This window comes from Haemaphysalis longicornis, unplaced genomic scaffold (genome assembly GCF_048455015.1).
Source record: "Haemaphysalis longicornis isolate Haplotype H1 unplaced genomic scaffold, Haemaphysalis longicornis Haplotype H1 scaffold_2, whole genome shotgun sequence".
In the NCBI taxonomy this organism is placed as follows: Eukaryota; Metazoa; Arthropoda; class Arachnida; order Ixodida; family Ixodidae; genus Haemaphysalis; species Haemaphysalis longicornis.
The window spans coordinates 193647209-193667404 of NW_027526295.1; the positions used below are offsets into that span (position 1 = coordinate 193647209).

The window sequence follows — 20196 nt, forward strand, 5'->3', positions numbered from 1 at the left end:
GAACGTGCCATGATCGCGTGTGGTCGCTCCGCGCTTTTCTGAACTGTGCTCAAATTTTAAATGTGAACATTTCTCCAGTGCGTGTTTACCACTTCGTTCATTTTTAACCTGACCTCGAGAACTCATGACCACGTGTGGTCGCTGCGGGGTGCCAGAACTCTGCTAAAATTGAAAGCGAACATTTCTTTAGTGCGTTCCAGTGTGCCTTACCATTTATTCTATTTTTACCATGAACTGCTGAACTCTGTCTACAGACCTCGAGTCGGTGGGGTTTTTTTTTTTTTTCATTTGTTTTATTATTCACCTGACGTAGCATGTTAGGCTATCTGCTGCAGAGACCTCGTTAGAATCATTAAACTGCATTCTCTCTCGCGCGCGCTATTCTCTGAGCCGTGAACGATAGACATTAGTGCCGGAGAAAGGTTGCAGGAGGGCTCTGAGAAAGGGCAACGGAGAGCAGTGCCGGAGGAGGGTAGGCCGCGGGTGCTGCACGTCCAGTGCGAGTCCCTTTGAGTGGGGAAAGTACCGGCGGGGACGGACAAGAGGCTCCTGGCGATGGAGGGCGCGGGAAACGAGCTTCGGAATAATGACAGGTGCGGGCGCAACGTTCAACAGAAAGTTCAACACCAGGTCAACGTAATGTTCAACCAGCTTTTTGCCTTTACATTCTCACGTTTTAACCACGCCCTAATTTATTTGACGGCGTGACCCATCTATTCCCTGCACATTAATAGGGCACATTTATAGGAATAGGACCGAGGTCTGAGCATCGACAGAAAGGCGCGCTTCTCTGGAAGTTGCATCTGTACTTCATGCGCCTCGCTCATCCCCAGGAAGCCGGTGCGAAGCTTAGGTGACCAATTCTAAAGGAATTCGCGCTGAGACGCCATTGCTACCAGTTTGCTACCAGCGTCATTACGTTCGGCGTAGCACTGCGGGCGCCGGACAGTGCAAGTGAATGGCCGTGGTGCGTTCGCCTCCCTCTGAATAGACCGAACCCTCCAGAAAGTCATTACCGGTGACCATGCATGCACTACTCACGTGCTGCTGCTCGGCAAGAAATTCCAAAATTCGGAGAGGGAACCCATTCTCCTGGAAGCTGATATAGAACGTCGATGATGGGGATGAGTGGCTTGAAAAATTTTACGACAACTCCGCACTGCCGAAGGCCAGCCCAGCGGATCAAAACGCACCCGAGGCCCGCTTCTTCTTCCTCGTGTGCTTCCCGGGATGGGGGCGCGTGACCCCCTCGTGACGTCAGCAGCAGAAGAAGAAAAGCGAGCTGCCGTGATGAACTAGAATATATTCGCAGGCACACCTGCAGTTTTTGTTGTACTGGTATATTACGCGGAAAAGTGTTGGGATGAAAATGCGGATCACCAAACCGCAGTCACTCTATTTAGAAAAGAAAAACATTTATGGTCATATTTTTAATTCTGTATCGATTACATTTAGTCCGCAATAGATACATAAATACTAAATAGTTCAACAAAAAATTATGGTTTCACCTATAGCACGCCCTAAGATGTACTTGTTGCGTAAGCATTAATGTCCAGTTGCCAAGCGGGTCATTACAATAGCATCATCATCATTTTCTGTTTGTTTTTTAGTTCTTCTCACCGATACTATGACTTGGCCCGTACCCGCGTTCGCATGGACAAGCAAAAGGCACATTTAACGGGAACTTACTTTGCTGCTCACCTAATTCACACTTCTGTCATTCGCCTGCTCAAAATATAGATGTGGGCTTCAGTACACGTCTCAAACACACCCTTTTTAGATCGAAGACCGCAGCGGATTCACTTGGTCCACCTGTTGGCAACCAGAGTCACCTGGTTGTGGTAGTGATTGGGGTTCGTGCTGGTCTCGCTCTCCGGACGTCTCTGGTTCGAATCCCATCCCGACCTCAATTTCTTTCCAGCTCAGTCACTTACCTGTGGTTTTAGGGGCTTCCTTGATAAACATGACGCCAGTGGAGCTTTCTTCAACCTGTTTTTGTTTGAGCCGTCGGCCAGTTGGCGCGCCACCCGGTGGTCATTTTGTGTGCTGTCTGCGCGCCAGAGAGGCTGTATTTTCGACCCACAGAGTTAATCAATGCATTCGAATAAATATTGGTGCACATAATGCACGAGCTTGGAAGCATTCCCCGATGTGAGGTGCGATTCTACCCTCTGTGATGACGAATATTATAATGGCCGTGCCGCGGGGATTGCTGGCTTCCATTCGGGCTCAGTTACATTCACCAGCGTTCATTAGTTGGTCTGAAGGAAGCATAAACGATGAGGTAAATTCAAACAGGAATAAGGAACAAAAATCAGTAAGTGAAAATCAGTATACACAGAATGAAATGAAAATGTAAAAAACTTAATGCGTTCGGGGTATCGATTAAAAGCGCTATATAATTAAAATTTGTGAGGCTTCCAAAAGCTCAAGTAATTTGGCGAGAGGTACAGCAACGCAAACACCAGAGTAGGGCAACCTCATGATGTTTGGGTCCGTGAGGGTGACCTCAACCTTAAATAATAAAGCTCAACCCACGGAGCAAACACTTCTTTCTCCGTGGCTCACCCTCACCATTTGAGATGAATTTTAGGTAAGGTCGAGGGGTGTAACATGCTCAGTGACTAGTTTGAGGTTGAGTGAGGTTGCGGCTCGAACTGAGGTAGGAGGAGGAGGAGGAATAAACTTTATTTCAATATTACTTTTTGTAGTAGTGGCAATGGGGGGTCTTCTCAGTCCCGAAGTCCCTGGGCGGTCGCTGCCAGGCGGGCCCTTTCAACCAGCCGAAGCTGATCGCCGGTGTCCGGGCTGGCTAGCATGCCTTCCCACTGCTCATGGTTGGGGGAGGGAGTAGGGGGGAGGGATGGTGTGTGGGAGCACGCCCAAATCATATGATACAGTGTGCAGGGTTGGGGACAGTACTTGCAGGTGGCGGAGTAGGAGGTGGGATGAATGGCGTGGAGGAGGGTGCCGTGAAAAAAAAAAATGCACAGCTTGCACTAATCATGCAAGACTGGAGAAACAGCAGAGCTGGCGGCCTTTCTCCCTTCGTCGGAGACTCGGCTGTTGCAGCTCACATTTATTTCCAAGCTTAATTAAATTTCCGCTGAAAGTTCCCCATGACTGGCAGGCCCGTATAGTTTCGTCCGCAGGCCTTCACAGCTCTCCAAAAGTGGAGAGCGTTAGCACACGCTAGAACCCGCGGCCAAGGCACAAAGGCAACGCCCGTGCTAGGAACCCAAAGGAAATGCTGTGAGCCCGGAATGCGGTGATAGCGTGATCGGATAGACGCCGGTTTCATAACACCGGGGCTTCACCCCAAAATGTTTAAAGGGGTCCTGAAATACCTTCTGTCGATGCATGGATGTGCATGTAACAAAATAAAGCAGTGTATTAGCAATATCCTCCCGCAAGAATTTTGTTAAAGCGATGAGTATTAGCTGAGAAATCGTAAATCAAAAACCGCGCATTATCGTCGCGCCGCGGTTCCTCCTCCTTTCGCTGTTGACGGCGCGCGAGCCTTCCCTCCCATGATGCTGCGCTCCTCAGCGATGACGTACTTCCGCTATGGCGCTCCTAGACTGCCGTCTGCTACGGGCAAGCTTTGTTGACACCATGAATCCCGCACTCCGCTCAAGGCTGGAAAAGCGAACGAAAAATCTGGCTGCATTTGTGCGGCGGCCTGGCCATGCCCTTTCGCGCTGCACGTTGCTGGAGTTGCTATCGGCGGTGAACTCGCAGCCGCTCGGGGAGGATCGTGCGCTCGGTCCCTTTCATGCACCGCGCACTGTTTATCCAAAAAGTGCCGTATCAGATGTGGCCCCGCTGGTGCCGGGTATTATTTTGCGGCGGTGGTAATTCCTGCCGGCGGCATGTGAAAAAGACATTTCAAACCGATACAGAACCCGTGCACAAAACACTTCAATCATGTGACCAGTTCAGCTTGGGGCGACGCGTGGTGGAGAGCGGCAACATTGGCAAAACATGCTCCGGCGCGGCTCTGAGCTTTGTAGCGCTGGAGCGAGCGCCATTTCTTTGACAATCTCAAACATCGGTTGCCTTGGCAACAAGGCACCAACCGCTCTAGAAGTCAGTTACGGTTGCGTGATCCCGGTTCAGCTCGGGGCCCCACCTCGCGACATGTGGGCACTGCAGGCGTACCACTCACTCCCATTGGGAAGTGCGAGATGCGTTTGATATTACAGGAGGCGATGGTGTGTGTGTTGTGGACGCCTTTGTTTTGCGATGAAATGCGACGTTGTGCTTCTGCGGGTGGATAGTGCTTCCCATGGTCTGGATTATCTTTCTCGGGCGACGTACGACTCAACCTCGCATGGGGTATGTGCAGTGTGCGTGGCTAAAAGCCATCTCGGCTTGTGCGCCAGAGTTAAGTGACTTGCTGTTCGTCCCCGCAAACCGCGCGCGAGGTGAGTGCCGAATTTACGACGGGCAGCTAGGAGGAAGCAACCCATCGTCTGTCAATCGCGGTTCAGACTTGCAACGCATGTTGTGACATTGTGTTCGTTCGAAACGCATCTCTCGATTGTTTTGAAGTTGAATAAAATGTATGCGTCAAACCCGGGCATTCGGCTCAGGGCGTTCTCTGCGATTGCACGAAAGAAGTGCCACGGGGCTTCAACGCTTTCTTTATGGAACGTACTCAGGTAAACGAATATCCATGTCGTGTTATGGCCGTGTTGCATTCAATACAAACGGTTAAGCGTTTGTTTACACTTGTTTCGTTTGTCGTAAAATGTCCAAGCACTCCGGCACTCCGCTGGCAGATCAGCCGGCGAGCCGACGCTGAGCAGACGACTCATCTCTTTGCCGGAAGTGCGTGAAAAAGCGGCCCAATAGCAGGATGTCTAGCTCATGACGAACATCTGGGAATCGATGATGTAGACATGTGAAGATGGCGGCGTCCAAAAACACGAAGGAAAGGGTGAGAAAAAAGCGACAAACTTTGTAACAAAACTGTGAGCTTTCCGCTGCGCGTAAAAGAATAATGCTTGGCACAGATGACGTTGACGACCCAATCTAACGATTGCGCTACTTCATGTAGTGTGCTCAAAACGCCTTTCAGGGCCCCTTTAATGCTGTCATCCCAGCGAACACTTACGCAGGAATCCTCGGCATGGCGTACTGAGAAGCGTCAAAGCCGTTCTCAGAGTCGCAAAAATAAAAAAATCTTTAACAAATTAGGGCACGTTGGAAAATGCTTAATCAGGGAACCGCTTGAGTGAAAAAGGAAACGATAAGACTTATGCAGCCACTTATATTATGAGCCGGTTATCGTACGGCCTGCCGTACATACTACGAAATTTCCCTCACCGAAGAAAACCAAATAAACGACTTCATCAGGACAGCATATAAGGTTGCCCTCAATCTCCCAATTTTCACGGTTATCGAGAGGTCCTGAAATTGGGTCTTTATACGTATACCTTTGAAGACACCAGCAAAGCCACTCTCCTGGAAATCTTGACAGGCTATCGTATGCAAGATGCCCCTCCCCGCCCCTCACTTTGAGGAAAGTCATCTGGACTCCATGATGGACATGTCAACGATCCAGCGACTCCTCATAAAAAACTATTCCTAACGAATTCATTGGACCCAAACCCACACTAGGAGAAGCGAGTAGCTAAGGTCAAATTTATTCGATTAGAGTGCCAAAAACATTCAAACAAAGCCTACACTTACACCGGAATGTGAGAAAGTACTGAGGCAACAATCGTCGCAGTGGACTACCCTAAGGGCCTCGAAGCTGAAGAATCGAGAACTCCGAGCAGGAAACAAACCAATCTATATGTTCGCACGTTTAGATGGGCGAAGTTGTTTGGTAGGAAACATCCGACGTTAACAGAAAACTGGGATAAATGCGGAAAACATTCACCCTCTTACACGCAACTTAGCATATCCAAGGTTACGTTCAGGGAAGAACAACTCCAACATTACATATTCCACTTCTGTGGATAAATGGAAGGCAGCTTTGAACAGCTCGTCACCTTAAGATAAGCCCGATCTGATTGAGAGGGCAGCAGACGAGCTGCTGCAGCCGGGCCTCTGGTCTTCGGGCCCCCAGCACATGCAACCTGTTGTCACATACCAGGAAATTACGCATCACTATAGGCTGTCCCGTAAAGCCTACTCTGCACGCCATAAATCGCTGCCGAGGGACCAGGAAAGACTATTGCGCGCCCTGCGGGTCAGCACCTTCCCACATCCCACCTCTTGGATCGGACACACTTTTCTCCACTTTTTCGCTTCTGTGGAGAGCATGGGACTCTCAGAAACACAGTGGGCGGCTGCGACAAGTCTACCCTAGACCCCCCTAACATTCACCTTTCCACGGAGCTTTGGGATAGAGCTTTGGCCAGCTAAGGCATCCTGGAATGAGGACCCCTCACTGAATCACACAAAATTATGAAGGCGAGATGACTTCGGAGATAGATTGGTGGGAACACATATACATCATCTGCAAAATATCAGCGGCGAATACAGCCTAGAACATATTTAAAAATCAATTTTAAAGTGTGCGAAACGCAACCGAGCAGCCAGCAGAGGACCACGCGCAATCGACATCCCGAGGATATTGTGTAAATAAACAACATCCAAACACGTCACGAGTTTGTGTTTGCCGCTTCCGCACTACCGGCGTTTTTCGCCTGCTCGCCCGGCTCGCCGCTCCAATCGGAGGGCCGGAGGGCGGAGCTTCTGCTCTCGAAAACGAACGACCCGACCGTTGGCGGCGGAGGCGCCGTGATTTCGTCAGCTCATCGGGCAGCTGGCCGCGACCAAAGTTCTACAGCGATTCCAGGTACTCTGTTTCTGTTACTTTTTATTACCATTGGATGCGAAAACGCGCCGGAGGCACGAGAAGCCCACTGAGCTAGCCGCACGGTCGCTGTGCAGGCGGCGGCCACGGCCGCGAAGTGGCCCAAGCCGGCGGAGGTAGCTCGAGTGATAGCTTGTTACCGCTGCACGAAATTGTCCCCAAGTCCCGACCATGGGGGCTTACATGAGAAAGGAGTTAATGATGCGATGGCGGGTTGCCTTAAAAATTGTCATTTGCACCGCTTACGAGAGCGGCACTCGAATATCCTCCGCAGTGCTAAGCCGAACACATCTGTAGGCGGACCTGTAGGCAGACCGGCCGGCTGCTCCCAGCGCGCGTCTTGGCACCCACCGTCTCGAGCGTCGCGCGTCGTTCTTTAGCCGCGGTAGCATTAGCACTCGCAGCGCCTGCGTCACATCCACGGTCGCTTTTTAATTAAGCGCCTCACGAAATCAGTACGTGGGGGCATTCGCAGAAACTGCCGTCGATGCGAATTAGACAGTGCTACGGCGGCTCTGCTCTGTGATATCCCTCCGACGGTCAGGTGGTCAGCTTTGTTCACATAAAATCCTCAAAATCCATCGTTTCGCGGCACTCGCTGAAACCGAAACTGCGACTGGCCGCATTGAAAATGCCTCTAATTAAACAACCGTCGCACGCTGAAGCAAATGAGGTTTCTACAGGTTATAAGTAGGTCACTAGCTACTTATCGAAAAAAAAAAAAAAGATGCAAAATTTTTGTGTCAGTGCTCCTTTAAAGTTTATTCTCTCTCTTCTCTCTCTCTCTCTGCCCCCCCACCCCCCCACCCCCCTGTTTCTTACTGAACGTAGGTATTCGTTTTCTATCTCTCTCTCTCAAAGCAAAAACCAAATCATTCAATCATTCCGACCGGTCACGACATGAGGTAATAAGCACTTTGAACCACTTACAGTGTCGCTGAACCTGACCAACATTAAAAGCAGCCGCAACCTTTCACGCCCACATCTTAAGCCTCACAAGCGTAGATGGTGTCTTTCTTCGTGCCAGGACAATTTCATACCATTGAGGCTAGTCTTTCTCTCTTTGTTGAACGTCCGTGCTTGGAAAGTAGAAATTTCGAACGTAAAACTCCATTCCAAAACGCTCCTTCGACGTCGAAGTAACGCTATCGCGTCGTACATCTTAGGACCTACACGTATACGTGTCACTCAACTTTTTTTTTTTTCCGGATATGCAATGCGTACTGCAGAGTTGGTCCATTTACGTTATTTTTATACGTATTTCCAAAGTCCTTTCGCGGACTCCTTTAGTTTATTTTTCAGTTCTCGGGGGAGTAGTAAAAGATGCATTTTTATTTCGTCAGGTCGTTTTTGTGAACATTTTAATTTTTCTATTTTTCGTATTTCTCCGTTTTTCACAATTCTGTCCGACCAAATAACTCCATTCCTGCTATTACAACGAAATCAGGGGTTAGTTTCACCAAATCTGCATTTTCGTGGAAACTCAGGGCGTTACACCGTCCTGTCTGTGGCGGTACTCGGCAAAGAATTACTGCTACGCCTTAACCACTTGATTATATTCGTTGAGTGTTACGACGTGGCGGGTGCCCCTAGTCCAGTGCACCAGTTTCCAGAGCGCCATTGACTGCTCTGGCAATTGTTCGGCCCTGAAAGCTCGCTTGAAATGAAAGGACACACACGGTGCGAATGTTTTCTCGGCATCAGCTGTCTCGGAAGTACCGTATTTACTCGATTTTAAGCACCCTCCCCTACTTAAGGGGGAAAAAATTGGAAAAAGTTTGCCTGTGTATCTAAGCACCCCCTTTTCTAAGCAAACATCCCAAGGCGGATTTTAGACTCGTGGAAGCGGGCCCGAGTTGACGTTGTGGCCAAGTCATTTATGAAGTTTACAGTTACAGACCACTTCAATGGAACAGAAGACGACCAGCTGGGGGGATACTGACAGCGGCGGCAGTGAGAGTGACTGAGTGTCAGATGTAGGCAGGGGATTCACTGCCTCTACCTATCTTATTTGTGAATGTTTGCAACCTAAACCTTTATTCCTTGCGCCAGTCTCGTCGAGAAACGGCCGCGAACAAAACTAGCCGGGCTGGGGTAATTTAAGTTTTTCGAATCTAAGCAACCTCCACACTTTGGGCATCGAGATCGTGGAAAAAAGGGGGTGCTTATAATCGAGTAAATACGGTAGTGTCGTCACGTTGGCGGATCACATTAGCCTTGTTTTATTACTAGTTATACCTGCAGGGGTGGCTTGGTGAATGCGCCGTTGAGCACACAGTCGCTAATAGTATTCACGGTGTTCTTTTGAAGACGAAAGTCTTTCTCGGGCTACTTAAACGCAGAAATGTTGGTCTGTCTGTCTGTCTGTCTGTCTGTCTGTCTGTCTGTGTGGCTCATCCACCCGGCCAAAGTGATACAGAAACTGCGCAATAGTCTTATATACCCACAGTAAAATCTAAACGCCTAAGTCCGGTGGCAAAGTTCATACTTACATTTCGCAAATGGAAGGCAGAAAATCAATACATAAATGATATTTTCAGTGTCCCTTTATTTGAAAAATAAGGATGCTTGGTTTTTGGGATGCCAAATGCAATCAGAAAATCGTCGCCTGCTGTTGCCCGCGCCATTATAGCTCCTGGCGGAATATAAAAAAAAGCGGCAACAATAACGAAAGGTTCCACTAAATGGGTTCCACGATCCGCTGGGAATGCACGTGGAGTAGGGCAACGTGGTTCATTGAACATTGTAGTAAGGTGCCTCGAATCATGCGCGTCTTCGCCGTACGGCAGCACTGGCATCGAGACCCCCGGCCTGGAGCAGTAGAACGCGGTAAATTTAAATTGAATTGAGCATACCTCTGACCTGTTACCTTGGGAGGAACGAGACGGGAGAGTAACAGCATGAGAGGTGAGCGGGAAAAAGAAGGGAGGCATTTACTTGCCAGGGGCGTCAGTCGACAATCGTCTTGCGTCGTCATTTGCAACGAAAGGAGCAGATACGCGGCCATTTGTTATTTTACGCATTAAGGCTAAGCAACTTTGTCCCAGGTTATTATTCTTGCACGGTTTGAGGGGTGCCCCAATATTATGGCAGAGCAGTGCCAGAAGCAGCAGCTGTGGAGTGGGGGTTCGGCGCTCCATATACTGCGTGTTGAGTCATTCTTGCTACAGAAATGGCAACACACATGACCAAGCTTGTTTTATTATTCATACCGCATAAAAAATTGCTGTAATACCCGCTTTTTCTAAAGCTAATGGAGCAGTAATCGTATCGGTCAGCGTTCACTTTGCCGCCGCCAGCTTAGGAAGGCCTTGAAGGTACGTTTCTAAAGACCATTTTATGTACATACATTGCCTTTGAGCGTCTCGCAATTGAACAAACAACACATCACTAAAGTCACTGACTTCAGGGTCAAATGTAAAAGGGTCGTTCTATCAACAAAACACGCAGCTTTCCCAAACATGGCTGTCATGAAAAGGAGTTGGCCGATTGTCGCTGACGCTAGAGTTTTGTCTCTATTTTGATTGACGTAACATTATACGCTCAAAAAAGGAAAACGCAGTTTTTATGTACAGGATCGAACAGCGGTAGGCCAAGTGACTTCCGTGATTATTGCCATTTCATCAGAGGAATCAATTCGAATTCTACACAGGTCGCTAATTAACACGATCAGAAAAGGTAAGCAAGACCAAGGAACGCGGCAAAAACAAGGGTAAGGCTTTAAAATACGGCTAAACGAGCAATAAGGAGGGCAAACGTGAATTACGCGCAAAATTACAATTTCGAGCGCACAATGTTTTTCTGGTATACTTAGGGACCTTATTTCGGCGTCAGAATTCGTCCAGGAACTTTGCCGCCTCATATGTAGTCCACAAAAAAATGTCACGTTCGCAGCGACGACAACAAACAAGAGTTATCTATCACACGTGAAAACGTTATCCTATAGGCGCGCGTAATGATATTTCACGTTTAGTCATATCTTGAGTGGTTCGTGATTTCGCCGCTACCAACTTCTTTGTACGAGGTAACCGCTAACGCGCGAGTGTTAAGTAAAAGTCCAAAATGGGATAGCGTAGCACAGATGCATGATATGTTATAAAAACAACGGCGCCATGTGGCGCATGACCGTTGTTGTTGCTAGCTTTTGAGCTGCTTCGGCCATTTAAGCTAACCGAACCGTCTGTCCTTGAGACGTTCTCACAACAAGCACGCACACTCACACAAATACAGGATGACACCACAGCAACTACGAAATACAGGTCAAGTTCGTCCCTGGCGAAATCCACACAGCCATCTTGCAACTCCGTAACACCTCAACGCACAGCGAATTACAACACAGGCGCTCGCATGCGGAGCACCCTGTCTTCAGACGTATACGTCCGGTAAGGCACGGGTCAACGGTATTTCTGAATGCGGTCGCGGGTCGTGTGACATAGACGGTAGAAATTTACAGAGGGGTCGCCATTTCGTCATCCGAAACCGGGCTAGGCTCTCGCAGTGACTTTGACCTGGAGTGTGCCGGCGAAGAGGCACCTCTCCGTTGACGGGGGCTGTCTTTTATGGAAGCCCTGCCGGACCGCGACCTTCTAGTGGACTGCGAGGAACCCGGCTGGGTTGTTTCCCCGGTCGACTTCGCCTGATCCGGCTCGTGCCCCTGCGCGACGGGTTCCTTGCGCAGCTCTGGTTCGCTTCCTGCGGAACGAGGAGTCGCTCCCTCTGTGTCACGCCTTGTCGGGTTCTTGGCGTCTGCGGAGCTGCTCTCCTGGACTCCGACAGCGCTTATGCTGGGGACGGACGTCGTTGTCTGTTCCGCCCGCAAAGGCAGCGTCGGAGGTGGGGTAGTCGTCGTGGAAAAGCTTCGAGAGGTCGGGCTGGGTGTGGCGTTTTTCGAACCCGGTGCTCGAGGGACGACGGAAGGGTTCGTCTTCCTCCTCTCGGCACTGCCGACGTCTTCAGCTTGACTGCGGTGAGCGACGCCCGCACCGCCGTTTGCCGCCACTGGGGCGATGCCATTGGCGACTATCCTGGCAGGTTCGGTTCTGCTGCCGGGACTCTGCGAGTTGGCCGTCCGCAGCGACGTTGGCGTGGCAGGGAGGCCGTTCATGGCGGGCTTTTCGTCACACGCGACGAAGCCCGCGTTCACGCTTCCCTCCAAGCGAAGGTTGCAGGACGTGTCCTTGGACTTCCCCAGCTCGACCATGTGCTCGATGTCGTACTGCGTCTGGAATCGGCCGGCAAAGGAAAAAAAATTGCGGGTGTTAAAAAGGTAAATACGTACATTAGTGCAAACAAAACGACAGGCAATGTTGCCAGAAAGCTGTAGGCAAAGTTAACTGGACAAAAAAAATGCCCCAGCTTCCACTACTTGGGCAAAGCTGGAGAAAGAGCAGAGCTGACGGATCCTCTCCCTTCGTCAAAGATCCGGCTGTTCCAACTCGCATGGATTTCTAAAACTGCCACTGCTATGACTGGCAGGCCTGGATCATTCTGCACGCAGGCTTTCACATCTCTCCCAAAGTGGACCGCGTTAGCACGCGCTAGAACCCGCGACAACCGGCTTCGCGAACTCGGCGTCTGTGGTGTCCACTTCAGGCGCGAACGCACGTGAACTTACGAGTAGAACAGCGCGCGAGAGACCACGCCACAATCGCTGGGTCGAGTGTTCTCGAAGGTCGAGCTGGCCGTCGCCGGGTGCTCCTCACGAGGCGCACGCTCACGTGTGTCGGTATTTTTTGTAGTTTTTGCGGGCTCCGCACGTGGCGAAAGCGCACGCGCAAGCCTGGACGGCGCCGAGCGCTCCTCACGAGGCACACGCTCACGTGCGCTCAGTGTTTTTTCTTTGTGTTTTTTCTTTTAACGCTCGACGGTGGACCTAAAAGCTTAAATAGCTCCACTGCTAAAATGAGTGGAAGATCTATTGGTAGATATTAAGTGCGGAGCACGCATAGAGTTTCATACTAATATATACTAGAGGGAAATCTGGCGCTGCATTCGCGGGCCGCCGTGGGCGGCGCCATTGCAGCTAGCGACGTTCCTCGCCTCCTTGGCTTGGTTAGCCACATGGCTTCTTTTTCGTCTTGAAGCCAAAAAGGGTAACGTTGTTTTTTTGTTCATCTTCCATGAAGCTTCTAAATAATCCCTGGCAAATAAATCTTTCTGTAGCTTTAATTTTATAATAACAGAACAAATTCGATTAATCTTCTACAGTATTATTGTTGCGTTTTTGCAGCCAAAGCCAACTTTTCAGCCTGTTCGTGAGCCATGCCAAGGAAAAGTGGAACGTGCCTGCCCGGTACATGACGGCACGCTCGCTGAAGCGCGGCTCCCCTAGACAGTGGCGCCAGATTTCCCTCTAGTATATATTATTATGAAACTCTATGCGGAGCACTTTGGGTGCCCGGGTGCTCGGTTTGTCTTCGTTGCTCTTTCGCGGTCGCGGTATATCTAGCCACCTCAGTCACGTGGCGTCACACACCCAAACAGAGGCTTCGGAAATATACCCGCTTGTCCCTCTATTCAGCCTTCCGCCAAAGGTAAGAGCATACTTGAACAAGAGGCTTAAATATGCAGAACCTGCGCATGGAAATGCTAGCGCTATGGTCGTACATGTCCCCGTTATTTAGCGCAAAGAAAACTGCAGGTAGATTTGAGGATAAATATATGCGCTTAGCCGGCAGCCCTCGCGTTCATTCAGTTAGGGACGCTCGTTGGGTTGTTTTTTACGATAGTAAGTGAAAAAAAAGTGGCCGCGCAAGAAATGCCGCGTTCGAAATGACGCAGAAAGGCTCCAGCCGCGCAAGAAAAAAATGGCGTGTTCGAAATGCCGCAAAAAGGGTCAAGCCGCGCAAGAAAAAAACGGCGCGTTCTAACTGAAGCAGAAAGGCTCCAGCCGCGCCAGAAAAAAAAAATACGCGTTGGAAATGACGCAAAACAGCTCCAGCGTACAAAATTAAAGCAAATGTAAAAAAAAAGAAAACGGAGTTCCCGCTGGCGCAGTTTCAGGCAGGGGGCGCGCGAGCACTGCGAAGGCGGAAAATTTGAAATGCATTGGGTGGCAGCAGTGAGCGGATAACGGCGGTGCAGCTCATTATGACGAATCACTGCTCTGCACTTCTGACAGGTTTCGAATTGAATGGAACGGCTTTATTTAAGAATGCGGAAGCATCTCAACCTTCTCCCTCACTAATGAGGCTCGGCTCGATGCTCACGTCTTTGATCCGTTTTTATCAAGTCCGCAACCGGGCGTTCACGACCCTCGACTAGCTTGTATTCACTGGCGAGGCATGCATGCAGGCAACCATGGGAGTGCGCCATCACTGGTTACGTCGGGGTCCGCGGGATGGCGGTACTTGTCCGTGCTAAGCACATGATTGGTGTTGGACGTTCCAAACTGCCCCCAACCGAACGTAAATTAATGCCTCGACTCCAATGTGAGTGCGATTAATAACATCTCTGTTGACACCATCGTTGAGAATCGGGTTGAAGCGGAGTAGACGACGCATGCTGGTGTTTTTTTTTTCGGCGTGCGGGTGCAGTGGCACAAGCCGCGCCATATCCGTGTCGCTTCGGCCATGTCCGTGGTCGTTTTCAGTGTTGCCAGGCGAAGAAATTGACGGCTAAACTTTTCAATGAATACCACCTATACTATGCCAACCGTGCTTTGCGTTCACTCCTTCAGAGTCAGTTTTACGATGGGACACCGGGCAACGGACGCGTGGTAGGTTCCTCTGTGTAGCTCTCCTATAGAGAGCATATAGAGTTATAAATAATTACAGCGCGAAGAACACAACAACAGGAACCATAGCGGCGAGGAGCCGTCCCCGAGCGTCAGGCCTGCAGCTACGCCAATGCAGCGCCACCGCCGCCAGCTGGGCTTGGCGTTACGTAGAGTTCCTGTATATAGCTCCCACGCGATATACAGGGACTCTAGCGTTACCTCTCTCCGCACGCCCTCTGTTGTTCTCGACTCCGTGTGCCTCTGTGTCCGCGGATCGACGGCGCGAATTCCGGATCAATGGCGCAATGGGCAAGCATCGCGGTTAAGTCATGGGAAATACTGTAATCTCACCACTTCCAAAAATGTAAAATAGTAGTCTCCAAACTCACCGTGGTCGGGACCATGAATTTGCCTTGGAGTGAGGGCGGAAGCACTTTCCCGCAAATTAGGTTGTAGATTGGGTGGATCGCCCGTGGGTTAACCTTCGATGGTCTCGTGAATCCTGCAGCGAATGAACACACACAAAAAAGCGCTTCGCTGGACAATCGTTCCTTTTTTCAGCGTATCGGCTTAGCTGTCCTAATCCGTTCAGCAGAGCGATATCTGAACAGACCGTTTCTAACACACTTAATTAAGCGCTCCAGTTATGACCTGCGAGGTATAAAAATAAAAGGTCCTCTTCACTCCGAAGTTGTCGGAGCTTCGCTGGCCACCACCCCCCGAACGCAGGTCGCACCTTATCACCACCACCACCACACCATCATCATCACCATCATCATCATTATCAGCTTATTTGCGTGCACTGCAGGGGGCCCTATTCTAAACTTCGTTAATTTCACGCGAAAGCGCCATCTTTACCGGACGCCTTTTCTGAAAGACTGTCAGTTGTGTCACGTGCTTCCGGCTTCTTTAACACGTAATTCATACCCGCCTAGTTCAACATCTCACCCAGGCCAATGGACTTCCCCACACAATGCGCTTCAGGCAGGGTCTCTCGACCCAGGATCTCCTCCTCCAACCCCACCATGAGATCATCATCCCTCCATCTAAGGTAGATACTGCTGCTGTTCTAGCCTTGGACCTCACCAAAGCCTTCGATAGAGTCTCACACAAAGCTATCCTCCAAAGTCTGGCAATGATTCACCCCGGGCAGCGAGTTTCCTCTTATAATAAAGAGTTTCTCACTGATCGTACTGCTGTAATACACGTCGGTGACCTTTTATCCGACACTATTCACATGCCTTCAGTTGGTACCCCTCAAGGAGCTGTCCTCTCTCCCCCCCTTTTTCATCTGGCTCTTCAGGCGCTTCAGGCAGGCACAGACGTCGTAGTCGCGGAAGCAGCACTCGCCGGTCTTGAGTGTTCCTCTACTAAGTCGGAGCTCATGACCCTCCCTGCTCCCCGCCGGTCATGCTACACTCCGGACATTGCGATCAAAATTCAGAATAATTCCGTGCCAAGTGTCTCTATACTGAAAGTACTGGGCTTGATCATACAACGCAACAGAGCTCACCTCTCATGTCAATCAAACTATGGGCCTCATCCGTCGCATAACAGCCCGCAACAAGGGAATGACCGAATTTGAGCGTCTTCGACTAATTCATGCCTTCGTGATAAGTCGCATCACATACTCTCTCCCATACGTAAATCCGACTAAAACAGAACTGCATAAAGTAAATTGCCTCATACGAAAAATCTAAAAAACAGCGCTTCTAATCCCTCAAAGCACATCCACTGCCAAACTGGAACGCCTAGGCATGTATAACACAGCTGAAGAGCTCATGGAAGCCCACTCTGTGATTCAACTTTCCCGCCTTTCTACCACCCCTGCAGGCAGATCCATCTTAGATTCGCTCGGGCTTCATGCACCGACCTTTACTGACGAGAGAGTACGCATTCCTCCCGACTTACGCAATCTCCTACTCGATCGGCCAATTCCCCGTAATATGCACCCGGAGCACAATGTTAAATGCCGGGAACATCGTGCATGCGTGCTCACCCGTAAATACCCCATGGGCCCGACCACCGCATATGTGGACGCCGCTAGTTATCGCCACCACAATGCTTATGCAGTCACCGCACTGTTAGACCCTAAAGCACCCCCTTACCAATCACTAACTATCGTAACGCGCTCCCCTGCCACTGCGGAAGAGGCGACCATTGCACTTGCGCTCACTCACCGGCCTACACCAACAACTGTTATTTCTGATTCGAAAACGGCCATTCGAAATTTTGCCCGTGGTAACATTTCCCCGCAGGCTCTCAAAATGTTTCTTCGAAATCCTCCCACCTCCCACGCGGAGCTGATTTGGACACCAGCCCATACGGGGCTGGAAGGTAATGAAGCGGCTAACCTTGCAGCTCGAGAGCTAACCGTCCGAGCTGGGCCAAGTCGCACCCCTTCCCATGGAGCCCAATCAGCCCGTGACAGCCTGTTAACTTTCCAGGAAATTACCTGTCACTACCGCCTCTCTCGCCGGCGCTACCCTCCACCCCACTCGTTACTTACTATCGTAGAGGAACGATACTGGCGCCTTCTCCAAACCAATACCCTCCCTTGTCGTGCCAGACTACATGCAATTTATCCCTCAATATTTCCTTCTCCCCAATGTCCCGACTGCGGAGCCACTGAAACAGTCTCTCATATCATTTGGCAATGCCCCCACAACTCGTTCCCTTTCATCTCTTCTGAAGAGCACTGGGAGGCGGCGTTACGCAGCTCGGACCCTCAAGTTGTGGGAGCGCGACCTTAGCGCGTTCCCTTTGGTTCGGCTTCGCCACACTGCTTGCTCCCCGGAAACTTGCTTGACGAGATGTCGGCGAGGGGGATCTACCTCCTGGCGAAGGAGTGTCTTGCGGTCGGCGAGAGCGCGCGGGATGCAAGCGGCGAGAGGTTTGATGCTGGGGAACCGAGGCGACAGGACGCGCCTGGCGACCTCCTTCATTCGAGGATCGGGCAAAAAGGAGGGCGACAATGGCTGCCATCGCGGCGTCCCAGCGAGGCAAATGCGAGCGCGCTGAGGCGCCCCGGAGAAGACTGTTGTCGCGTTGAGTCGAACCTCTCAATTCCCTTAAATTGCCCGGCGAGGAACCAGATCCTCGCCGTCAACCAGCTAGCCTTCATGCTCTTTGTATGTTTATTATTCAGTAATAAATGTCAATGAGCGAAAACACTTGTCGCTTCCTTTGTTCCGTCGAGCCACGGCCCGCCGCGGCTGGCGCGGCACAGCGCGTAGCCGCGGAGTGGGAGAAAGCTTGCTTGCTGGGCGAAACGAGAAGACAAAGACTGGTTAGTCTCTCTCGTCGCCGGTTTTGCTATTACGGGGGGGGGGGGGAAGGGGGGGGGGGAAGTAACCAATCTACTTTTACTTCTCTATAATCCCACAAAGTCCAGCAAGGACTTGCTGAACGAGCAGCTCAGGTCACCGGCACCCTCCAAGCGCTGGTCACCACTCGTCTTAGCCCAACTAGTGCTCAAATAAAGTGTTTTCTCTCTCCGGCTCGAAAACTAAGAGTGTGCGGATTCACAAGTTTCTGCGTTCCGCAATGTTTAACAATGTTTAACAATGTTTAACAACACTAATGATAACATTTATTTTTTTTTTTTTTTGCTATCCGTTAAAGTTTCTAACAAGCGTTGAAAAAATCCGACGGGACGTATCTCTGGGTTTTGAATTCAAACTCATGAATGTCCTGTTGAACGCTTGAGACGCTTTGCTTTGCGATCGCCTCAACGCTGTCGAATGGTTTCGATCTATGTCCTACGCGTTGCCCTGAAGACGCACGCGGGGCATGCATACATAGGCGGTGAACAGCTTCGCTGTCGTAAAAAACAGAAATCTGAGCACTTCTTAAGAGTTATAAATGTGAAAGCATTAATCCGAAATTGGTCGCCGCCGAATATCCAATTGAACGCCGCTACGCAACGCTCTATGCAATATCCCACATCCTTGTGTTTTCTTTTCTTTTTTTTTTTCTTGCACAAGTGCTATGGAACGCGTCGGAGAAATTTGTAGGTTAGGAAACGATGGAGACGGCGGACGGAGCCGGCTTTTTCGCTCATTGAGCCATTCGATGCTCTGGCATCTAAAAATACACCGCAATTGAGTGTTTTCTGCATACCCATTTCAACGACGTGAAATTTCGGAGATACGGCGATGGAGTACGTGGAGTGTACCGTCAAAAGACTCCGCTCTTCGTTACTATAGCTAACAGTTATTTAGCGTACCTGCAGTCACACGCCGCTGACGTGTACTACTTTGGCTGCTATATATATATATATATATATATATATATATATATATATATATATATATATATATATATATATATATATATATATATATATATATATATATATATATATATATATATATGGCGACCGAATCGAAAGGCGTGGGTTCGGTCCCCACTCTGGGCGCGTGTTTTTCTTTCTTTCTTTCTTTCTCAGGTAATTAATAAAAAAATAATGTAGCGTCACTAACGGTAAAAATAGTCCAATCATTCTCCTATGCCGTCTTTGACGTTGTAGACTGCCGGCATTTCTTTCTGTATTTCCTAACGAGCCCCTCATTTCCAAACACACACACACACACACATAATATATATATATATATATATATATATATATATATATATATATATATATATATATATATATATATATATATATATATATATATATATATATATATATATATATATATATATATATACATGAGAGAGAGAGAGCCGTAGCGGCTCACCAACAAGTGTGCTCACCTGTAATCAAGCTCACGATCAGGCCGACGATCACGACCACAAGGCACCCGATCATGCTGTACCAGACGTAGGATATCCGGTAGACGAACAGAATGTCCTTGCTGGAAAGTGAACACCAGAATGAACTTGGTTTTAGCGTTGTACCCGCCTGCGCTGTACTGACAGCGTCGCAACTTGGGGACCTTTAGCAACGCAGTTGGTTGGGATACGTGGGTTGAGAATCGTAAAATATTCACGAGTGCACAACGGAAACAAAGAGTGTTTTTAGACGAACTGTATTTTGACCATGACGTCTGACCGCACACCTATTTGCTGTTTTCTACTTCGGCGTGAGATGGTGGAGACGGAGACGGGGTGGTCACCCCATACACGTCATTTCATCAATTTACTGTATCTTACGATCTGCGAAATTTGAAGACTCTCCGGAGGAGGAGGAGGAGGAGGAGGAGGAGGAGGAGGGAGAAAGATTTATTTGGATTGTGTGTTGGACTGTTTTCTTTTAGATGCGGAGGAGCTTATGGTCGCGCCTGTTCCCTCCGCCGTTGTGCGTCCGCCGTTGTGCGGCGTCCACACCCCCACTACGCATGCACATCCTCCTCCCCCTCGTTTCCTCTCCTTGTCTCATCTCCTCTCCTCTCTGGCATTCCTCCTCTCCTCTCCGACGCTCCTCTCCTCTCCGGCATTCCTCCACTCCTCTCCGAAGCTCCTCTCCTCTCCGGGATTGCGCAACGAATGGCAACACCTGCGGCTCCGCGCGCGATAATGCGGAGCAGCTTAGGGTTAGAGGCGTGACGGTAGCCGCTGCATACTCCGCTGGGGGCGCCACTGTAGCTCTGCGGTATGAATGACGCGCGCGCGCGCGCTCCGCTCCCCTCATTCTCCTCCC

The 20196-nt window shown here is 49.9% G+C and overlaps 1 protein-coding gene across 1 annotated transcript in view; it reads right to left on the bottom strand.

Moving 5' to 3' along the window:
• Positions 1–9853: 9853 nt before the first annotated feature.
• Positions 9854–20196, bottom strand: part of LOC144169719 (sodium-coupled monocarboxylate transporter 1-like) — a 99427-nt gene continuing 89084 nt past the window's right edge. The window contains exons 14-16 of the mRNA XM_077699033.1: positions 19311–19411; positions 14939–15051; positions 9854–12053 (exon numbers count right to left, since the gene is read on the bottom strand). Of these exons, the coding sequence (XP_077555159.1) occupies positions 11280–12053; positions 14939–15051; positions 19311–19411 (988 nt within the window). The 3' untranslated portion in view covers positions 9854–11279. The remainder of the gene's footprint in view (positions 12054–14938; positions 15052–19310; positions 19412–20196) is intronic.